Below are 21,260 nucleotides of genomic sequence, written 5' to 3'. Positions count from 1 at the left end.
CAGTACCAGTTTCTATGCTGTTGTTTTTTTTTGTTTGGGAAAATATAGCTATCTTTCATATAAATATTTTATTTATACTAACATGTAATAGATTTATGAATATTGTTTTTACTGAATTAATATTTAAATTTTACCTGTTTTAATATTTTTATATGGTAAATATCAATAGATGGGAGCCATATAAACAAAAGCTTGTTACCGTCTTCAATTTTACGGGGTCCTGAGGTGAAAAAGTTTAAGAACTGCTGTAAGCCAAACCATCTGTGTAATCTTGGGACAAGTTGTATAATCTTTCTGTAAAGTAATTAGAAGACCAGGAACACAAAATGATAGATATATAGCTATTGTTGATATTATTCTATTTTCTCTGTGTAATAGGAAGCAAAATCTGCAGAAATTAATGGAGGAAGTCATGGAAAGGTTGAAGAAAGAGGAGATTTGATAAAGCCATATGGAGAATGGAAATGATAGATCAGTTAGGAAAATATAGGAGGATTAAAGGACAATTTTGAGAGCCTTGTGGAAGTTGACAACTTTGGGTTTAGAGTAAAACCATAATTGTGTAATTTTTTTTCCCCTTAACAATACTCAGAAGTGCAGGAAAGAAAAAGCAAGCTGTTGAAGTGGGAATGTTCCAGTAAGTTTGGTCAGAAAGAAAATAAGGCATCTTGTGATTAATGTGATAAACTGTGTTTTATAAACTGGAGTGGGGGAAAAAAGGGAAGAAAGCAGAGAGATGATTGATAAGGACAAAATAGAAGGCTCAAAAGATTTGAAGTCTTCATTAGGAGAGAAAATTGAGTGAAAGAGTTGGATTTCAGTGGTGGACTAGATCCACCTGATGATAAAACCTGGACTGTCATCATGAAGTGGATCACCCATTGGAGGTGATGGCAATGGGCGATGAAGAAATCAAGAACCCAAGAGAATGGGTCTTCCATTTGGATGTTAATGCAACTCTGAGTGATGGCAGAAGTTGAAAGTTAGGTTCCAAAGTTTTCCATCAATAGGAGCGGATAAAAAAAATGGCAACAATGAAGGATAAAAAGTGGCACAGCTACATAAAAAGGAGAGAGAATGATCTGAGCGAGGCACTGGGGAGCAAGGGGACTGACTCTACCTCCTAACCAAGAGATAAAAGAAATGTGGGGAAACGAGCACTTCTCTTCAGACTTTCGCTTCGGACTTTTAAAGCAGTCTTTGCAAGGGAGAGGATGTTAGGTTTCGGTTAAGGACAGGGAAGCACACACCAGAAGCCCAGAAAGTGGGAGAATTTGTTCACAAAAGAATGGCATTCCAAAGAGCACAGTGGAAACAGAAGGCAAAGGAGGCTAGGACATAACTTCAACAGGCAACTAAAATCACTGCTTGTGCAGAAAACACGAAAAGTGGGATGTCAGGATGTAGGTAGCAGAAAGTTTCCAAAAGAATTTATGCAAGACTTCTCTGAGTACCAACTGATACAGTACCAAGTTTGTGAGTTTATTGACCTCTCCCTTTCATAATTTTCTCTTCCTTTAGATTTCTCCTTTTCCGAAGAAATAAGATTGAGGGGGCCTTCGCATCCCCTTTCCTCCTGCTTTCCCATTGTTCTTCCTCTTTTCTCTAGCATCCTTCTTCCTAGGAGATCCTGTCCTAAGGGATTGAGAGCGCCCGCCCCTCGTAGGGGCGGAGCGAACAGAAGTGGGCGGATCCTTTCCTGTCGACGTGCTGCCGTAAGGACGCTGCTGTCGTAAGAGGACATCCGGTCCGGCTGCTAGCGTCGGAAACTGACTCCGTCCGCCTTCCTTGGGTGTTAGTAGCTTCCTTCCCCGAGTCGTGGTTCCCGAGCTGGATTTGCTGTCGCCGCGGGCCGGCATCACGCCATTCCCTGTCCCTCTGCCCCCGGAGAGAGCCCGACCTCCCCGCGAGGGTGAGCGACGTCGGCCCGGAGCGCGCGCGAGGGCGGGCGTTGTGCGGGCGGGTGTCGGCCGTCGGTTCCCCGAGCCGCGTGGCACCTCCGCCGAGTCTCCGGTCGCCCCCTCCACCCCTCGGGGTCCCCCGACTGCAAGCTAACCCTCCAAAGCCGCAGTGACCCTGTGCGTGTTTCCTCATTTGGTGACACGAGCCACGTCCTGAGGAAGTCGGAGCGTTACTGGCGGAGGGCTTAAACCCATATAAGGCTGAAAAAAAGAATTTACCCTCTAAATTCCCAAGACAAAATGGAGAAAAATTGAGGCTCAACTTTCTCAGCAGATTCACCCCTGGGGACGCAGAAAATTCATCCGTATGATCACCCCGTGATTATTTTCCGAGCCCCTGTGGCCACAGCAGTACACAGACGTTTTTCACCCTGTAGGTTATGTCCATTTAAATACCGGAAGGGGGATCTAGTGGCCTTGGACGTTACTTATAAGTGACCAACCACCTACTAAACTTCCTGGCTTAATTTGCCCGTATTTGTGACTTCCAACCACTTGGTTTTTGATTGGATGGTCTAACGTAAGAGTTGAAACCCAAAGTAGGAAAACTTGGAGTGACCTTCGTGTTGTTTCAAGTACAAGCTGCTGTATGATTTTGCTGTATTGCAATTGCCCTTTTGAATAAGAAATACAAATCTCAAGGTGTGCTTTCTTGGAACACTCCCCACATGTCATGGGCACGCTTTGGCTTTGAATAAGAAGGTTTCTGTCTTCAGGGAGATTGTGGGTCACAGTCACCAGTGAAACTTGAGCCTATCCTTGGAGGTTTAGAATGTGTATATTTTGAGTAGGGCCTAGAAGTCTGATGTCTTTTTAGGAATTTCAACAGTTGATTTTGAAAATCACTCTTAGAAAAGACTTAAAAAATACATATTTTTGAAGAATGTTAAGAATACGGTTCAGCTTTCAAAGCAAGCACATGGGCTCATTTCATTAGTGTATCTCTTCATTTATTGGGCGCCTAATACATTCCAGGCAGGGCTAGGAGGCAAACTTTGTCAAGAAAGATAGAGCTGGAATCCTTTAGGAACTTGTAGTTTTCAGACTGATGAAAAGCCAAATTAAAATGAGTTATTTAGTAAAAAATCTTGTTTTACTAAATGTGGTAGTTCTTTCAACAAAGTGATAAAAGTCGGTTTTAAAGTCATTAATATATGCTGTAAATATATACTCTTAAACATATTTGAACTTGTTAAAAATTACAGCAGGTCCTGCTATAATGTTTCTTTCAAATCATTTCGTTATCATGTTGATGAGATGGCTAGGAACTTAACTCTTCTTTATATCAATTAGCCAGTAGTAAACCTGGTTTTGTTATGGGTCCTTTCGTTTCTCTTAGTCTCAGAACCTACCCTCCTCGTTAAAACTTAATGTACTATATGCTCACTGCAAGTAGAGAGAAGGGCAGCTTTCAGAGTCAAATCAACTATTATACCGTTAACATCTTTCAACAGAGAATAGTTAGGCTTTGTAGTTAGTGTTGTCATTTGACTTGACTATTAGATGTTTTATTTAGATAGTAGGAAAAATATGATTTGTTATACTAAAAGTCTTGGCAGCATCAGGTCATCTGAATACATAGCTCAAAAAGTGATAGTGGGTCAATATTAATAACATACTTTTTTTCATTTTTCAATGTCCTTTATTTTTTTTATTTTTTTTAAATTAAAGTTTATTGGAGTGACAGTTGTTAGTAAAGTTACATAGATTTCAGATGTACAATTCTGTAATACATCACCATATATTGCATTGTGTGTTCACCACCCACAGTCAGTTCTCTTTCCATCACCATATATTTGATCCCCTTTACCCTCATCTACTACCCCCCCTGCCCCCTTAACCTCTGGTAACCACTAAACTATTGTCTGTGTCTATGAATTTTTGTTTCTTCATTTGTTTGTCTTGTTCATTTGTTTTCAGTTTTATATACCACATGTCAGTGAAATCATATGGTTCTCTACTTTTTCTGTCTGACTTATTTTGGTCAGCATAACAATTCCAAGATCCATCCATGTTGTCGCAGATGGTACTATTTCATCCTTTTTTATGGCACGGTAGTATTCCATTGTGTATATATACCACATCTTCTTTGTCCAATCATCTGTTGAAGAACACATTGGTTGTTTTCATGTCATGGCCACTGTAAATAAATCTGCAATGAACATTGGAGCACATGTCTTTATGGACACATGTTTTCAGATTTTTGGGGTAAATACCCAGGAGAGGGATTGCTGTATCATATGGTAATTCTATTCTAAATTTTTTGAAGAACTTCCACACTACCTTCCATAATATACTTCTTAATGATTTCATTGTTAACGATATCTGCCTAGTAATTTTTAGAAAACTTGTTACAGAGTAATTGTTAAAGGATGCTTAATGTCAGAAAAAACTATTTTTTCCCAGTGGGAAAGAAAACGATTTGCTTTTAGAATATTTTTTTTTTTTTTTTTTTTTGGTGTTTACATTTGCTAGAATTGTTTGTAGTGCAAATAGTGCCTTATTTTAAAAGTCATCTATTTCATTTGGGATAATGTGTGCTTAATGTTTCATAAAGGCTTAAAATTGCTTAACCATCAAAATCACAGTGTTGAGTTTAAAATTTAATGAGAATAAATTTCTAAGTTTATTTAAAATAGCAAATGCAATCAGGCAATTATATCTTCTCTGTTCTCTTGTGTAGAAAGGGGGGAAAATGCCTAAAAAAAAGACGGGTGCTAGAAAGAAGGCAGAGAACCGCAGAGAACGTGAAAAACAGCTAAGAGCATCAAGAAGCACCATAGATTTGGCTAAACACCCATGCAACGCTTCAATGGTAACAGCTTTTTTTGGTATCAGTTGATAGTTGAAAAACTATATAATAGTTATCTGAAAAACACCTGAATAAAATTTTAGTGAAAACAGTGTTGCTGCATATATTTACTGAATTTGTAATCTGTTAGTGGCATATCCATTGTTTTTGTTAACACTAAGTAGCAATGATTTTTGTTTGATTTTGTTATTTATAAAACCTACCTACCATATTACATTGGCTACTGTTGGTGATAAATAGATATTGACCAAGAATACATACTAGGATCAGTGCGACGAATTTTCCAGCTTCCCTAACCTTCTGTGCCTTAATTCAGTTTGTCCTATTGGAGCTTTTCATCATTTAGCAATTCTTAACTCATTTCATTTCTCTTTTTTAAACTTGCCGCTTTTCTTGACATCTCTTTTGGTTTCCTATTTTACTACCTTATTTCCCTATGCTGAGTGGGTTCGTCCTGATCATTTCTGGGCTGCTTTGGTTAAAGTTGTGAAAAGCAAGAGATTATTTAGGTCATCATTACCTCTTTGTTTGACTGTGTTTCTCTGAGTGTCCCACATTTGTCTGTTTCCTCTCCTCTCTACCTTTTCTATTCCTCTTTTTTTGTCTTTTGTTTTATCAAACACATGAGATGTGTTATGACTTAATTCCACAAACTATTGGGCATCTCCTGTGTTCCAGGTACAGTTTAGGCACTGCAGGGGGTATATAGATGGATGACACAGGTAAATACTGTTTATTTATAAATGACAAATCCAACAAATAACTGGGGAGAAATAGAGTTTATTGAATGAATAGTGGACTAACTTGTATAGTTGGGAAGGGCCAAGATGTAGCTGGGATACAGGGACGGCTGGAACCTGGAACACCTTATAGTTCCATCTGTGGGTTTTGCTTCGTTTTGCTTGTTGGTACCATTTTTTCAAGTTGTCTTACTCCTTTTTTGGGGCTCCTAGGTGCTGCTAGCTGGCATGTCTCACATCTCGTTGCCCTTAGAGAAAGAAGTCTGATACTTTAGACTTGGCGAGTACCCAGCCCAGGACTGTTGATAGCTGGGGTGGGGGTTGGGGGAGCACAGATGGGACAATAGGGTCTCCTTTCTGTGTGTCAGGGTCATTTCTGGAGAGGAGGGGTATGGGGCAGACAAAACAAGAAACGACATACATAAATACGCATAATGAAGGCCGGACTTTGGAAGTGTTGCTGTAGACATCCCATAGGACTGAGGTGATAAGAGTGTTTGGATGGGGGAAGTTCACAGGAGGTAGGATCATTCCAACTTCCAACAGGTAAAGATTATGAGGACGGACTTTTCAGGGAAACGTATTAGAACAAATAAGGCGTTGAAAAGAGAGTACAGGACATATTTTGAAAATGGCTGACAAATAGTGACTTGAATCTAAAGAGAATAGGCCAGCAAGGTTTGAAAAGTGGTTAGGGACCAGATTGTTGAGAATTTTGAATGCCGTGTTTCAGATTCTGGATTTTCTGTGTGCTTCATCATACTGTATTCTCTCTTTCTTGTGTCTAGTCTGTATTATTTCCGATTCCTTATAACAAAACAAAACATACTACCACTGTGTTTAGCCTTTTTTATGATGAAAATGCCACTTCTTTCTCTAGTGTGCTATACCCAAGAGCCTACCTTTCTTATGTGTTGGTGCTTATATACATGGGTGAAGATGGAGGGTTTGGGGAAGTGTCACTTAGATTTTAACATGAAGAACAGCACACTCTTTATAATGTAAGTAAACTTAACAGTTTTTAGCCAGGAGAAAATTAATTGTGTTTTTATATTTTACAGGAATGTGACAAGTGTCAGAGGTAAATTTTTATTTTTTTTCCTATCTATGTAGAATAACATAATATAGACCCTCTGATCTTTTATCTTGTATTGACTGTATTTTAAATTTTTATTTTTCATGACAAGGCGGCAGAAGAATAGAGCGTTTTGCTATTTCTGTAATTCTGTACAGAAGTTACCAATTTGTGCACAGTGTGGTAAGTATCTGGTAACTAAGGACACCTGCCCTTTATCCAACATTTGTTTGGCGGTTAATCAGTATGAAACGGGGTTTATCATTTTTGTTTATAATAATGTTACACTTTAACAGTAATAAAATAACAGAATGTTATTTGGCCTAGCAAAACTCTATCAAGTCTTGATTTTTGTCTCTGATATAATGCTAGAAAATGGTTAAGATACAGCTTAGGTTGTTTTACATATTGAAAGATCAGATTTCAAACTAGTAACTCTTGGTGATCCTGAATTTTTAATTATACTACCTTAGTCTTGTCGATATCCATTTGTTTACTTTTCTAAATTTTGATTAATACTGATACTACCTGCAGTATGTTAGACCATTGGGAATAATTTTATTCCACATTTACCTGGTGCTCACTTTTACAATCACTTGTTTTTCTGTTTGGCAGTAGCATGTGACTCGTGAATTTCCTCACATGGATTCCCAAGTGATTAGAATAGAGCTCCTAAAGCCACACTCAGTTCCCAAATATAAGTGGGAACTTCTATTAAGAGTAAATGATCGTTCAGAGTGAAATTAGATGGTAATTTATAAAACAACAAGATTGGTGTTTCTTAAATAGTCTTCCTCAGAATACTTGAGATACAAGTGGTGCATACATATGAGAAATGCCTCACGTTTCATCCCCTCCTTCCCACCTGGGAGATTTCTATTACATATATAATGTATGTTAAAGTTTCTGAAGACCTCCAGTAAATAAAGAAACCTGATTCATTTTGTTCACTCTGGATTTATACCCCAAACTTTTATTTGAACCAATATCCCTTTTGGTTGTGGGATAGTAGTTTTCAGGTGGAACACAGTTTGGGATGTATTCATTTAAATGTATTTATGTATGTTAACATTGCAGAAAGTTAGGAATGTTTAGGGCGATATCCCTGAACATTTCTAGCTTAGTTCTAGCTTTCAAAGAAGACAACGTTGAGGTTTATCATTAATGATAAAGAGAAAACTGGCTTAGCTAGATCACTCATCTGCCAATTTTTATATCCTTATTTTATAAAAGGAGTGAATATAGAGTGAGAAAATAGACTATGGAGAAGATTAAGTTCTTGCTAGGACTTTGCTATAATGTCAGTGTTTCTGGGCTTAAATTTTGTAGTGCTATCCGTAGATGTATTTCCCACTTACTGATTCTTGTACTGTTAGCGTGGAACAGTTGGGTAGCTGCTGCCTCTCATTTCTAGTTTCTCTTTCTTCCCATTTCCTGTTGTCTAGCTTTGTTCCTCAGGTAATCAAGATAATGGAAAATTGAGTATCTTCTGTTTCTTTCATCTTCCACTTTGTGGAGACTGAGATGGTTGAATAGTATGTCACCGTTAACCTTCACATAGTATGTGATAAGTAAACTTCCCGACAGTGTTTCGGGTTGGTAATTTGCTACGAGATCAAAGCTTTTGTGGCTGTATGGCGATTTTTAGCTCTGTCACTATATTGTTGTTTTTGTGCTCATGGGGGGACTATTTGAAAATACTGTTGGAGATGTTTACTTGGTGGCTGCGTTTGTAAATTTTTACACATGGATAAACTTAAAAAATGAACCAGATAAGATGTATAACCATTATTTGGTTTGGTTTGGCTTGAGATGGTCTGTGGAAAGAAATAAGCAATAACTTTACACCAGTCTGTTTTTATTGTGAATTGTAAAATGTTAAATTCACTTTAAAGCATAGCTTTTGAAAATCTGTTTTAATTCATCTGAAAATTCACAAGATTTTATGCTGCTATAATGATGGTTAAGTTATGAAGTATAACTTGCAATTTCTGATTTTACTACAGATATGAATAACTTTATTGTGCAATACATTTTTACAGACTTATTAATAAATTTCTAATCTCAAAAGATCTGACAAAGATAATGAGATCCCAGTGATACAGTTTTACGTTTTTTTTATGTGCGCAGTAAACAATGCTGATTTCTATCCATTTGAAATTATTTCCATAAGAACTTAGGTTAGATAAAAAGAGGAATGAATGAATACGTGCATGTACTACTTTGCAAGACTAATAGTGCAAATTTGTTTCTTTACTAGGGAAAACCAAATGCATGATGAAGTCTTCAGACTGTGTCATAAAGCATGCTGGAGTATACAGTACTGGCCTTGCAATGGTGGTAAGCTTCTCGTCATCATCTTTTAGACTAGTAGGTTTCCAAGGACAAGGGAAAGTCATTGTGATCAATGGTTTTTTTTTAATAACCGTTATATTTTATAACTATATAATAGCACTGCTTTGTCCCTTGGTTCAATCAATCTGGAGTTACCTGGATTATCTATGGCATGTTCTTTGTATGATTTTCCTTTATTGCCCATTTGTTTTTGACTGCTTCCTTTTTCTTATTGGGAAACATACAAGGAATAGAAACTTATTTAATGTTGACTTAAACAAAAATTCTTTTGTCAATAGTACCTTTCTAATGTGTCATAATTAGACTTCATACATAGTATATCATGTACTATGCTGAAAGCCCTGCTTAACCAAGGTTTAAGCTTTCGGTTAAATAAGTAACCTAGTTCCAAAAGAAACTAGGATTAATAGATTTTTAAAGCTTTATGTTTCAAAAAAGCATACCTACTTAACATAAAGTTATATATAATTTCTTCATTACATGTAGAATTTTCTAAGGAAATTCATCGTTTTAAATAATAAAAGAATTGCATTGTGTGATACATTTTGCTCTCTTTTTCACTAAAAAAATGTTATTCTTTCAACCAGTTTTACTCTGTATTCTGTATGATTGATTTTATGCTCAGGTCCAAATTTCAGTCCACAAGGAAAGTAATACTATGTACGTCAAGCAGACTGTCTTATTTATAGTAACTTTCCAAGAATATACTTTGCATCATGAGGCAGACCTTTTTACGATACATTTCACGTGTGCATATCTTACAGAATCAAGGAATTAACATTATTCATAATCGTCTTGTAAATTCAAAACCATTGTAATCTGTCTTGTCTCCAGCGGCAAGAGTTGTGGGGAGCAAGGAGGGTGGCGCAGGGTTAAGAAAGACTGTAGCCAAGAATAGAGTGAAGCGGGCCAAGGGTCTCCAGCCTCAAGGACTGAGCTCCTAATCTGGCCAACACATGGCTTTTATTAGTTAGGTGGGGAAGTAAAGGAGATAAAGCTTGTCAATCTCAAGATCTGTGAATCCCATACATTATAATAGGAAACCAATTCAAGCCAGTCACCCTTGCCTGCAGGCAGCTGAACCATAAGTCTCAGGATGTATGTACTTCCCCAAGGGACAAAACCTTTATGCATATGAACAGATGGAGAGCACATCATTGAGTCACTTCCCCTGCAGGTTGTGGGGAGGAATGCAGCCACAGAGGCAGAGGCTCTCCTTAGCGGGGGGAGGATTGGGGGCTGTGCCCACTTCTGTCAACCATGTGGGGTCTCCTGTTGGTCTCCACATGGCTCTGCCTGTTCCCCCCCCCCCCCCCGTGGGGAATCTTACCCATCATTGGCTGACCAGCTGTCTTTCTGCGGCCAAACAGGGAGACATAAGGTATAAGCACAAAGGTAAAGCAAAGTCCCTGAAAGGATCCGTCTCACAGACTCTCCTTGCTTCAGGGGCAGGTATGAGGAGACAGGTAGGCTGCCGTGTGGCAACAGTAATCTTCCTTGGTAGCTTGTTTATGTCTAAATTTACCAGACACCTTTTTTTTTTTTTTAAATTTACCGAGTTGTATGAGGGTGAATGATAAAAGAAGACATGTTTTTAATAAATGTCTTTTATAAATGTCTTTATAAAAGAAGACATTTAAGTAGAACCATTAGCTATAAATTCTAGAAAAGTGATTCTCTGGACATCTGTTTTTGCCTGTCGAGATTCCCTCTCCTTCACTCTTCTCCATCCTGCTTTGCCTTGGAAGACCCTGGCAGGAGACCTGAAGGTGGGAGGAGAATGTGATCTGGTGGTTTATTCTCCCAGCTCACTCTCTAGTGGGTCATCCTGATTTGGACACAGTTCCTCCCCATATGGCCAGGTAATCCTCTCCATATGGCTCTCTTGGGGTTCTGGTAACTTCCTCCCCTCAGGCCCAGGGGTGAGAACTGCATCATCCCTTAATGTTTTTCCTAAGCCTTTCCCAGTCCTTTGTATTGTCTCTTTCAAACTCTCCTGGATTACCCAGTTTGGTGTGCTCTCTCTTTGTTGCTGGAACCCTGAGTGATCCAAGAGACAGGTTTGCGGGTTTGCTCTCTACACTGACAGTCTACTTGTACAAATCAAAAACCGTTTTTCCTCTTTGCTGGATACTAGTTTTAGTATTACAGAGCCTTCCACGGTAGAACACTGAATTGAGATTCAGAGGACCGGGACGTAAATCTTGGCTCCTCTGTAATGTAGCTTTGGGATTTGGACTTAGTATCAGGCCCCTGTCTCTCATCTGTGAAGGAAAGACCGTTCAGTCCATTTCCTTAAGATTCTTTCCAGCTCTTAACACTGTTGATGTTGTGTTACGGAAAAGTGTAGTCTTACCATCCTGTCTCAATATAGAATTGGAGAGTCTTATGCTGTCCTTTAGTTCTGTATGTCTTACTTTAATTTTTTCCTCAAAGAAACATTAATTGATTTAAAGCGTAAGTTGCCTTAAAAGAAAAAATATGCTGACAGAAGTTTAATATTTTCTCTCAATTATTCTAGAAAAGTTACATGAGTGATTATTTTATAAATTACAGTTAAGAAGGAATTTTCTTAAGTCAGAAATATTAATATTGAAAAAATTCAATTCAGTTACTAGAATTGCCATAGACAAGAATACTTAAACTGTGGACTCTATACTTGAATTACAATTCAGTTTGAAGGCTACATTTCCAGCTTCTTGACTTACTTCAGTGATTAATATTAGGGTAAGTGTAGTGTCCCCCTTGCTCCTTTTTCTTTTGATTTCTAGCTAAGGTCTGTGTATTATAAATACCTGTAGGAAGAGTAGTTTTCAGAGAACCCTCTTTAATTTTGGCTTGGAGTAAACAGTAACATTTTTTTCTTCAGTGAAGCCACCACTGTCACTGAGGGCTGATGTTACTAAACGTACACAGTTTTGATGGTTACTAGTAAACAGTGGTTGCAGCCAGTCCAGTGACAAAGATTAATTTTCTGTGTTCGTTGGTTGCAGGGTGCAATCTGTGACTTCTGTGAAGCGTGGGTTTGTCACGGTAGGAAATGTCTCAGTACACACGCCTGTGCCTGCCCTCTCACTGAGGCCGAGTGTGTGGAGTGCGAACGAGGAGTCTGGGAGCACGGTAAGTGACAAACGACATGCGGGCAGTGAGCTCGGCCACACGCGAAGGCTGACTTTGAAACACTCTGTGAGCTCTTTATGAGTTTTTCAGGATACCGTCAGCCCTAACTCCTGGCACTGCTTCAGTTATTGGAAAAGGGACTTACACCAGCAGTCATAGTGCTAGTACTGTTTATCAGAACAGGCGGGTCAGGCCTTAGGCGACAGCAGGGTGTGAGCAGGGGGAGTATGATGTATGGGGATCCACTTTTGTATGGTGCGTTGTGACCATTTCCATTGTAGCCTTGACAAGAACAAAATCTGTGTCTTTTAGGTGTAAATGTGAAATAACGTGCCATCGTTTCTTGAACAGTTTGATAGATAATGAGTTTTTTAAATTGAAGTTGACCATATTTACATTTGTGGGTTTTGTTTTTAATCCAACAGGAGGCAGAATATTCAGTTGTTCTTTTTGCCATAACTTTCTCTGTGAAGATGATCAGTTCGAACATCAAGCCAGCTGCCAGGTTTTAGAGGCGGAAACATTTAAATGTAAGTCTATACATATCAGACATTATACCCACGTTTCTTACTAGTCTAATTGTTAAACTTCACGTAAGAGGAATCCAGTTTTTCGTGCAGCCTCTCATGGACTGTAATTTAACTCAATATCTATTTTCTGTGTGTAGAAAAAATGCGTAACACGTCCATTTGTTTTTTTCAATGGGGTATCAGTGGCACTTTGGTTGGGTCAGTTCTTCGTTTTCTTGGATTATCCTGAATACTAAATGTCATTTTCACCTCCAGGTTACTGTAACAAGCCTCCTACCTCACTTGTCTCTCTCTCTCTTTCTCTGTCTCTCTCTGTCTCTCTGTCTCTCTCTCTCTCTCACTCACATACACACACACACACACACACACACACACACACGTCCCCCAGGTAAGTGATACCACCCCTAATTTATTTCCAGTAATTCTTAGATAGGAGTGTGCATCAAGAACATCTGTGAGGTTTTTAAAAAATACAGGTGCTCAGGCCTAATCCCTGGAGTCTGTCTTTAAGAATGTGGTGCTGGGCATGTGTCTTTAACCTCAGACATCATTCTCATTTATCTTCCAGTTTGAGAACCAGTGTTGCTGACATTTTATTTCTACTCTTGTCTCTCAAAAGTTCAAGTCTTGGAGTTAAACATAACTTGAATTCTACTTGTATATTCTATATAAAGAAAAGCGTTAATTAGAATGACACCTGGCACTTAGAAAGCCCTTATTAAAAGGTAGATAGCATCATGGGAAAGACTGAAATTCCCCAGATAGTCTCTTGAAATTGGTTCTTATTTTGGTATGAAGTGCTGATCCCTATATTCAGTTATAAATTTAAAGTTGGTAAGTCATATATATATATATATGTATATGTATATGTATATGTATATGTATATGTATATGTATATGTATATGTATATATGTGTGTATATACATAGATATAATGTAATATATAGATTATATGTTATATGTGTAATTCTTGCAAAATTTGTATAGAAATTCTCAGATTAAAGGAACATCTCAAAGAATATAGCAGTTGTTGGTTTCCTTCCTTCTGTCAGGGTATTCAATCTCATTTTTATATATCCTCCAGGTTATAAGACAGAAAAAAAACTGTCTTATGATTGATCTAAGATAAGTACTTCAAGTACAAATCTGTGGAAAATACTATTTTCATTCAGAGTTTGAATCTGGACATTATGTGTTTCCCCCCACAGGTGTTTCATGCAATCGGCTCGGTCAGCATTCCTGTCTCCGTTGTAAGGTATATTCGCGTATTTTATTTTTAGATTTTGTTTTTAATCCCCACACTCAACCGCCAGCCCTTGGATGACTGATAGCTATAATTAATGTGCAAAGATCCTTAAATATTACTGAGTTCAGTTCTTTTATTGTAGAGATTGTGGAATTGCATTGAGAAAGCTTAGTGACTTTCCAGAGGTCATCCAGTTGGCTTCTTTTAGAGTTGACACTAGTGCACATGTCCCTTAAATCTTAGCTCAGTGTTTTTATACCTTTCGTTTATGGAGAACAGTCTGACCAAAATGATGGGATTATACGTTAATTAATGTCAAAATTCACTTGCTTAGGAGAGTTTGAGTAAAGTGAAGATTTCTATAACGTTTTATTTCCTAGACCTTGTCTCCAGCATTTCTGTTTGTTAAAGATCACTAAAGAGGTACAGGTGACTCACTTCCTCTCACAAACACTTCTCTGCGTGTTGGTGATATTCCTGACTCCACCTTACGTCTCCCCCAGCTCTTCTCCAATTTTGTCTATTCCGTATCCTCTGTCTTAGATCACTCTTCCATCTTTGCTTGCCTTACTGTATCCCCATTCTCCTTCAGATCTCAGCTAAGACTTCATGTCGCCCAGGCGGTCTTTCCCGAATCCCATATCTGGTTTAGTGCCTCTCCTCTGTACTCCCTTTCAATGCACAGTGTCTTGCAGTTGTCGCTCCACTGGTCTGTGTCCCCAGGTAGACTGTATGCTATGTGAGGGTAGATAGGCTGCTCAACTTTGTGTCACCAGGGGCTTTGCGAATACTAGTATATGTGTGAAGGAATCACTTTGTCTACGTGCCATACCCTATGTATAGCTTGCACCTTATGTTAGGTCAGTTCAGAAGAGTCCTGACAAAGACCGTTTCCCTTAAGACCCTGAAATCAGGAATGTGACCAGTCCCAAGAAAACTCTTAATCTCTGCCCTAACAATATGTATCTTCAAATTTCCTTGAAATATTGAATGTCTTTGTGTATTTTTTGAATTATTTGTTTACTTATTTTTACTTCTCTGATATAGGCTTGTTTCTGTGATGATCATACAAGAAGCAAGGTGTTTAAACAAGAGAAAGGAAAACAACCCCCCTGTCCTAAATGTGGACATGAAACTCAGGAAACTAAGGATCTTAGCATGTCAAGTAAGGCTCTTATTAACAGCAGTGGGGGGATTTTGCTCTCGTGCTTACACGAGATTTATCTCTTTTTTTCCTCTATTTTCGTTTTTGTCTCCTTTCTATTTGAAAAGATGAATGTGTTCTCTTAAGGAGGTGGAATTTTACAACCTTGGGAAATATATGGGTAAAATTTCTCAATTTAACTTGAGAAATATACCATCATTCTCTCTGGTATTTGGCATTTGCCTCAGTTAATGACATAGTGACTACTGAAATTTAAGATCAAAAAATGATTTTTCTGTTTCTGCTGAGGCTTCCTTGTTCAATAATTGAGTAGCTATAAATCCTTAATATTCAAGTGCTGATAATCTTCAGTACTTGGAAGTTGGAATTCATTCTGAAGCCGCTCTTAGGTGTGTAGAATTTGAGTAGCTGTGCTTATCATGTACCACATCACTGCTATAGAAAATGGTTTCATGGTTTTTACATAACTTCCTGTGAAGGAATAAGACTACTACAAATATGTGAATAGTAACGCAGCTCACAATTTCGTTGAAAAGAATTTGACATTTTAGCAAACATCAGAATGGAACCATACTTCTGAGTGACTTACAGTACTTTGTTTAATCAGAGATATAGTTCTACGTTGAGGTAAGACTGATGATGTTGCTGATATTTTGCACTAAACTGTTGCTGCTAAGGCAGAAGAAATGAAAGGCTTTGTCTTCTAGGACGTCTGAATTATAAAATTGCTCTTAAGAAAAATGTAATGGCATATGGAGTCAACTCTCTGTGATTTGAAAATAATTGATCAGACAAAGGGCATTTTAATTTTTAGTATGCCTTATTTAACTTATTTTTAGAGAGTGCTATTGTTCTTACTTTGTTTTCTAACTTCTTCCAGATTTAGTGAAGTGACACTGTCATCTTTATTATTTTGTTACATATGGTGTATTTGTAGATTCCAAGCAGGATTGAACTGATTGTTTTTAAGGTTTCCTTTTTTTCCAATTAAATATTAAGTGAGGAAATTAGGAAAATGTGGCCTACTTTTTCATTTGGGAATAAGCAGCAGCCAATCAAGTCATGTAATTTTATATATTGTGGAGAAAAATGAGGATGTAGAGAATGGGAACTAGTCAAGCGCCGTATACCTGTCTCTCTTGTAGCACGCTCCCTGAAGTTTGGCAGGCAGACTGGAGGTGAGGAGGGAGATGGAGCGTCTGGGTATGATGCCTATTGGAAGAGCCTTTCATCTGATAAGTACGGTGATACCAGCTACCACGATGAGGAGGACGAGTATGAAGCAGAGGACGATGAAGAGGAAGAAGAGGAAGGTGGGAAGGATTCGGATGCTGAGTCATCAGATTTGTTTACTAATTTGAATTTAGGAAGGACCTACGCCAGCGGCTATGCTCACTATGAGGAACAAGAGAACTAGGGAGAGCCGCGTGCCCACCGTGACCTTGTCTGAGGACCAGGCAAGTGCCTGATGGACTGTGTGGGTGTTCAGACGTCCTGTCACTTAGCCTCGTGTGAAAGACTAGTCACAGGTACTGGCGCAAGGAGTGGAGCGTAGCATTTTTATAGGAACGGCTAATCAGGCCTATAGCATAAGAAAAATGATTGCAAATGTGAGATGTTTATGGATCCAAGCAACTGAAGGAAGGAAGCATCATGGATTGGATTTTTACTGATTTTAGAATATTTAGGATTTACTTTTAGACAGGATAAAATAATAGGATGGTAATATATTTGTTTGAAACTAAATTGCTGTTTTTATGAAAAAACACTGCTTATAAATTCATTCTGATTTTGTAAAATGTAATGGGTAAAATGAATTATTGTATTTTTGCTCGTATGTCCATAGGATACAAGTCAGATGTTATATGCTAAATTTTCATTAAATCTTTGTGTTATCTCACATAGTCATAGTATGTATATTTTAGCAATTGACTCATTTATTTCTTCACATTGTGTGTCCTAAACAGTGTCTGTTATTAATGCCTAAATGTATAGACAAAGGAGACCACAGAGCCATTTTTTAGAGACACAGAATCAGAAGCAGTATTGTTACATGGATGCTTTACCCGGGAAATTTTATTTCTTTTTGAATAAATCTAGTATTATATACTTTTGATATTTTATTCAGTTTTTTTGTTCTTAATGTTTTAAACTTACTTTGGAAAGCATTCCAACATGTTTGTATTTGCTTCATTTTTTTGTCTAATATGTGAAATAGGTAGCACAGGTTTATATCGTGGTAGAGCGCAAGTTACGCAGCTGGATCCCATCGTTCATGGTGGAGGTGGAGAACAGACAGTTGCTGGCACAAGGTCTAATTGTAACAGCTTAGACTGGGAATGAATTGGGAGGGAGTGGTGGAAAGGAATGCGTTATCGGATTGTTTGGAATTTCAGAAGTACGGAGAAAACTTGTGCTGTGAGGATAACAGTGTTGGAAGGTTACTGCTGAGCCATTCTTACTCTACAGACCATAATGGACAGCTGAGGGCAATAACAGGCAGTGGAAACCAGGTGTGAGAGCCAGAGGGCCTCTGGATACATGTGGAAAAAGCTTTCATCTCTTGCAGCAGCAGGGCTGAGAGAACTGAGGACCAAGCCCAGGACTTAATAGTCTGAATGGATAAACTTCAAAGATGGTTGCCAAAGGCAAGGCACTGTTTGGGAAACCTGGGATCCTGACAAGTGAGATGGGCACGTTGGAATGGATGCCTCTGAAAAGTTTTACTCCCCAGACTGCTGAACTTTCTGAGCCTGCAGTCATAGCCCACCCCTCTGTTAAGGACGAGCATCCCCCACCCCAGCCAAGCTGGATGACAATGCAGAGGTCTCTTTCCCAGGCAACATGTGCCCCCTTCAGGACTTGCCCTGTCTCCAGGCTATGAGGCCTAGAATTAGGGTTAAGCAAAACTCAGCTGGAGAGGTGCTGGGCCTGAAGAGAGGAGAAACAGACCACTATGCCCCCAAGGAGCAGCAGGAGTTGGCAGGTGCTGGGAGGAGCACACTTGCGACGAGAATCTGAGGGTGTTGGTCACGATGCCAGAACAAAGTCTGATGGCAGCACCCACATTGGGTCCTTGGGCTGCAGGATGAGAGGTATCTTAAATTAATAGGACTTAGCACCCCGGCTAGGATCTCTAGACATGGTGTGAACTCAGTACCAGGATGGCTTCTAGAAACATGGCAAAAGCTACGGCCAATTCTGAGCAAAGTTGAAATGCCAGCATGACTGCGGCAGATGGTGGAGAAAAGGATTAAAAGGGTGAAGGAAGTAGGTACGCTGGAAATGGAGAGTTTATCTTTGGCTGAAAGGTCCATCAGATGATTGTGTTCCACTGAAAGGTCCAGGCGCAAACCGTTTAACAAGGTCATAATGACAGTTGTTGATGAGTATGGGGAGGGCATAAGGGTCACTAAAAACTTGAGTGGTGACTCTAGGCTACTGCAGATAATAAAAACAAACTATTATAAAGCTTAGCTTGCCAACAGCAGTGGGTGGTAAGACCCTGAAACAGTGGCCAAGTGGCAGTGCCTAATTGCCAGAAGTCAGGGGGTTACAACTACAATGACTCAAGCTGGGAGTGGTTAGCCAAGGGGGCCTGACCTGCAGAGAGTTATGAAGAAGGCTAATAGAGTATAGCACCCTTCGGAGCCAAATAAAATCATCAGCAGACATTGTTCTTTCCATCTCCGTGAGTCTGGGCTCTGCATGGTCACAATTCTGTATCCTCAAAGTGGGCACCTCATGGTACCCAATAAGCACTGCATTGAATTATAATCTGTGCCTGCCAACTTGGCATTTTTGTTTTTTTAAGTCTAGGGATTGCTGCCATGAAGAAGGGAAATCACTGTCCTGGCAGAGGGAGATAAGTGACTCTTCGTCAGGAGGAGGGGGGGCTGCTCTTACATGATGGGGCAGGAAGGGGTAGTGTGGAGTCCAAGTGATTCACCTGGGTTTTCCAGCTGCTCCTTTGCTTGTGATCATAAATGGGCATGGAAAAATCACTCCAGCCGGTGAGGGGCATGGTGACTAGATCCCTGGGGGATGAGGGTTTGGGTCATGCCAGCAGGTAAGCCAGAGACCAGGTAAGCCAGAGACCAGGTAGTAGCAGTCATGCAGCTGCAGGGTCTGCCCTGGCTGGAGCAAGCCTTTCTCAGGCCTAAGCATCTGCTGACCCAGGAACTCGTTGACCTATTCTGGTTCAATATGGCTCACCTATGACTAATAGCTATTAAGCTGTTTTCCACATGCAGAATCTAGTGGCTGACAATAATGGTGAAATTTTCCTCGTCTTCATTGTGGTCGTGGTTTGGTAAACTCTTGGCTGGAATTTTGTAATGATGGGGGTGAGGGTGACCTTTATACGTCACCTGCAAGCTTCTGCTCAGACAGAATGTATGAGTCCAGTTCAGAAAGTGACTAGACCATAGAGCCTGCATACCTGTGCTTTGCAGAATGATCCTGGTTACTTACTTGCCTGACCGGACCGACTCAAAGGATGAAACTTAATATAGGAAATCCTTAGTCATATTTTGTGGAATCACACATAGTGCCATGATAAATTAGACATAGCGAAGCATTCTAAATAAGGAAGCGGAGTTAAAACACAATGTGTACAAAGGCCAGACTGCTTCTGAGAAAGAATCTTGGTGGGAAGGCAAAAGAAGATCCTCCCTACCATTTGCTGGTTTTCCCATACTGCATTGAGAGAAGTCCAGCGGCAAGTCTCCCCAGACTGAGGTCTTTCTCCTCCACTCAGGGTGCCTGCTGGGCTCCACCTAGGTCCCCCTTCCCTGTGCTGGGATTTGCATGATCTCTTAAGGCAGGCAGTGGGGGCAACTGTAAGGCTCATCTTGGTTCTCATCTCTTAGGGGTCACTGTCCCCTTCATATCCGATGTCCTGTGTCTTGAGAACTAGTATTGCATATATTTTGTCCCCCTGCCTCCCCCCCTTGTTTTTCAGGTGGAAAAGTAGATCGGGCCCCTGCTACTTCATTCTGGCTGAAATCCAGTCAGTCTTGATTTATTTTACTGCATAGAAACTAGTTCTTTAGAGCTGACTCTCCTTTGACGTACTATTTTCCACCCACATTTATAAAGATTCTGTTAGTATTTTTAATCCAGTAGAGAAAAAAATGGATAACAAAAATCTACTTGCAGTACTGTATGTATCTATTTCTGACTGTTAACTTAGTTACACATACTAAAATCGTGCCTTGAAAAAATCTCGTCAGTGGTTTTCTATTACTATGATAATTCTTACTACCAACTTGACATGTAGGTGATAAAAGTTTTAAAAATTATATTTATTGCAGATTTAATTAAGTAGATTTTTTTTAAAAGGGCAAGGAATATTGTTTTATTCACCGTTATAGCCCCAGCTCCTGGCACACAGTAAAATAAACAAAGGTCTGTTAAGTGACTGGTACTGATCAAGTACTAGTACTAATCAAGACTTTTATAAGAACTACCTAGGTGGGCATTACCCCTTATTAAACAACTAATAACATATGTGATATACAGAGGGTGCCAACAAAATGTGTACACATTTTAAGAAAGGAAAACTGAATTAAAATTGTAATACTCAATACATACTGATAACAAAAGATGAATACAAGTCACTTTTGACTTCTGCAATTACAAGAGGTGCTCAGAATAGTTACCATCGGCATAATTTTAATACAGTTTTTTCCTGTTTTAAAATGTGTGTATATTTTTGGGGTACCCTCTGTATATGAGCTTACATTTAAAACATGATAAGACAACCAATATCTTGGTATGTAAGAAGTCAAACTTTAGGAGACAAATATGTCCAACATCACTTAAAGGAGCTGGACTTTACTTATAGTTTGCTTAACTGGAAAAGGAATTAGTGTTTAATGTTTTCACTGATTGAAAAATGAATCTGAAAAAAACCAGCATGTAAAAGTATTACTGGACACATTATGTCATTTATTTCTCTGATTGCTTTTATCATATTGTGGTATAATGTAAAACTTCCAATTCAATATTACATGGTCCTGTATTCAAGCTGATTAGTACCTTAAGAAAAATAAAGTTCTAGATATAAAGTTGGTGGTTTAAGGCTCAGTAAACAGTAACCAAACAAAGTCTTAGATCTTTCCTCATAAAGAGGCTAAGATAGACAAAGGGTTTTTTTTTTCTTTCTTTTGTGAGCTTGCTTCATATTACTCTGTTCTGTCCCATTTTTTTCCAGTAAAAAAAACCCCCAAAGAGATAGAAGGATGGTGAATGA

General features: G+C 39.0%; 2 protein-coding genes across 4 annotated transcripts in view; one reads left to right on the top strand and one right to left on the bottom strand.

Annotated features, from left to right (window-relative positions):
- The window catches only part of LOC109446927 (endogenous retrovirus group PABLB member 1 Env polyprotein), a 43,501-nt gene extending 41,107 nt beyond the window's left edge, over positions 1 to 2,394 (bottom strand). For all 3 annotated transcript variants that reach the window (XM_074338485.1, XM_019730794.2, XM_019730793.2), the window contains exon 1: positions 2,242 to 2,394. The gene's annotated coding sequence lies outside the window, so the exon portion shown is untranslated. The remainder of the gene's footprint in view (positions 1 to 2,241) is intronic.
- ZNF330 (zinc finger protein 330) lies at positions 1,729 to 17,118 on the top strand. Its single transcript, XM_019730797.2, has 10 exons — positions 1,729 to 1,912; positions 4,645 to 4,776; positions 6,575 to 6,594; positions 6,701 to 6,771; positions 8,849 to 8,928; positions 11,937 to 12,063; positions 12,489 to 12,593; positions 13,802 to 13,848; positions 14,887 to 15,004; positions 16,150 to 17,118. Exons 2-10 carry the CDS (start codon positions 4,657 to 4,659, stop codon positions 16,419 to 16,421), a joined length of 960 nt encoding a protein of 319 aa, XP_019586356.2. The 5' UTR covers positions 1,729 to 1,912; positions 4,645 to 4,656; the 3' UTR covers positions 16,422 to 17,118.
- The last annotated feature ends 4,142 nt before the right edge of the window (positions 17,119 to 21,260 follow it).

Source organism: Rhinolophus sinicus, linkage group LG07, assembly GCF_036562045.2.
Source record: "Rhinolophus sinicus isolate RSC01 linkage group LG07, ASM3656204v1, whole genome shotgun sequence".
Taxonomy (NCBI): domain Eukaryota; kingdom Metazoa; phylum Chordata; class Mammalia; order Chiroptera; family Rhinolophidae; genus Rhinolophus; species Rhinolophus sinicus.
This window is presented reverse-complemented; position numbering and strand designations above follow the sequence as displayed.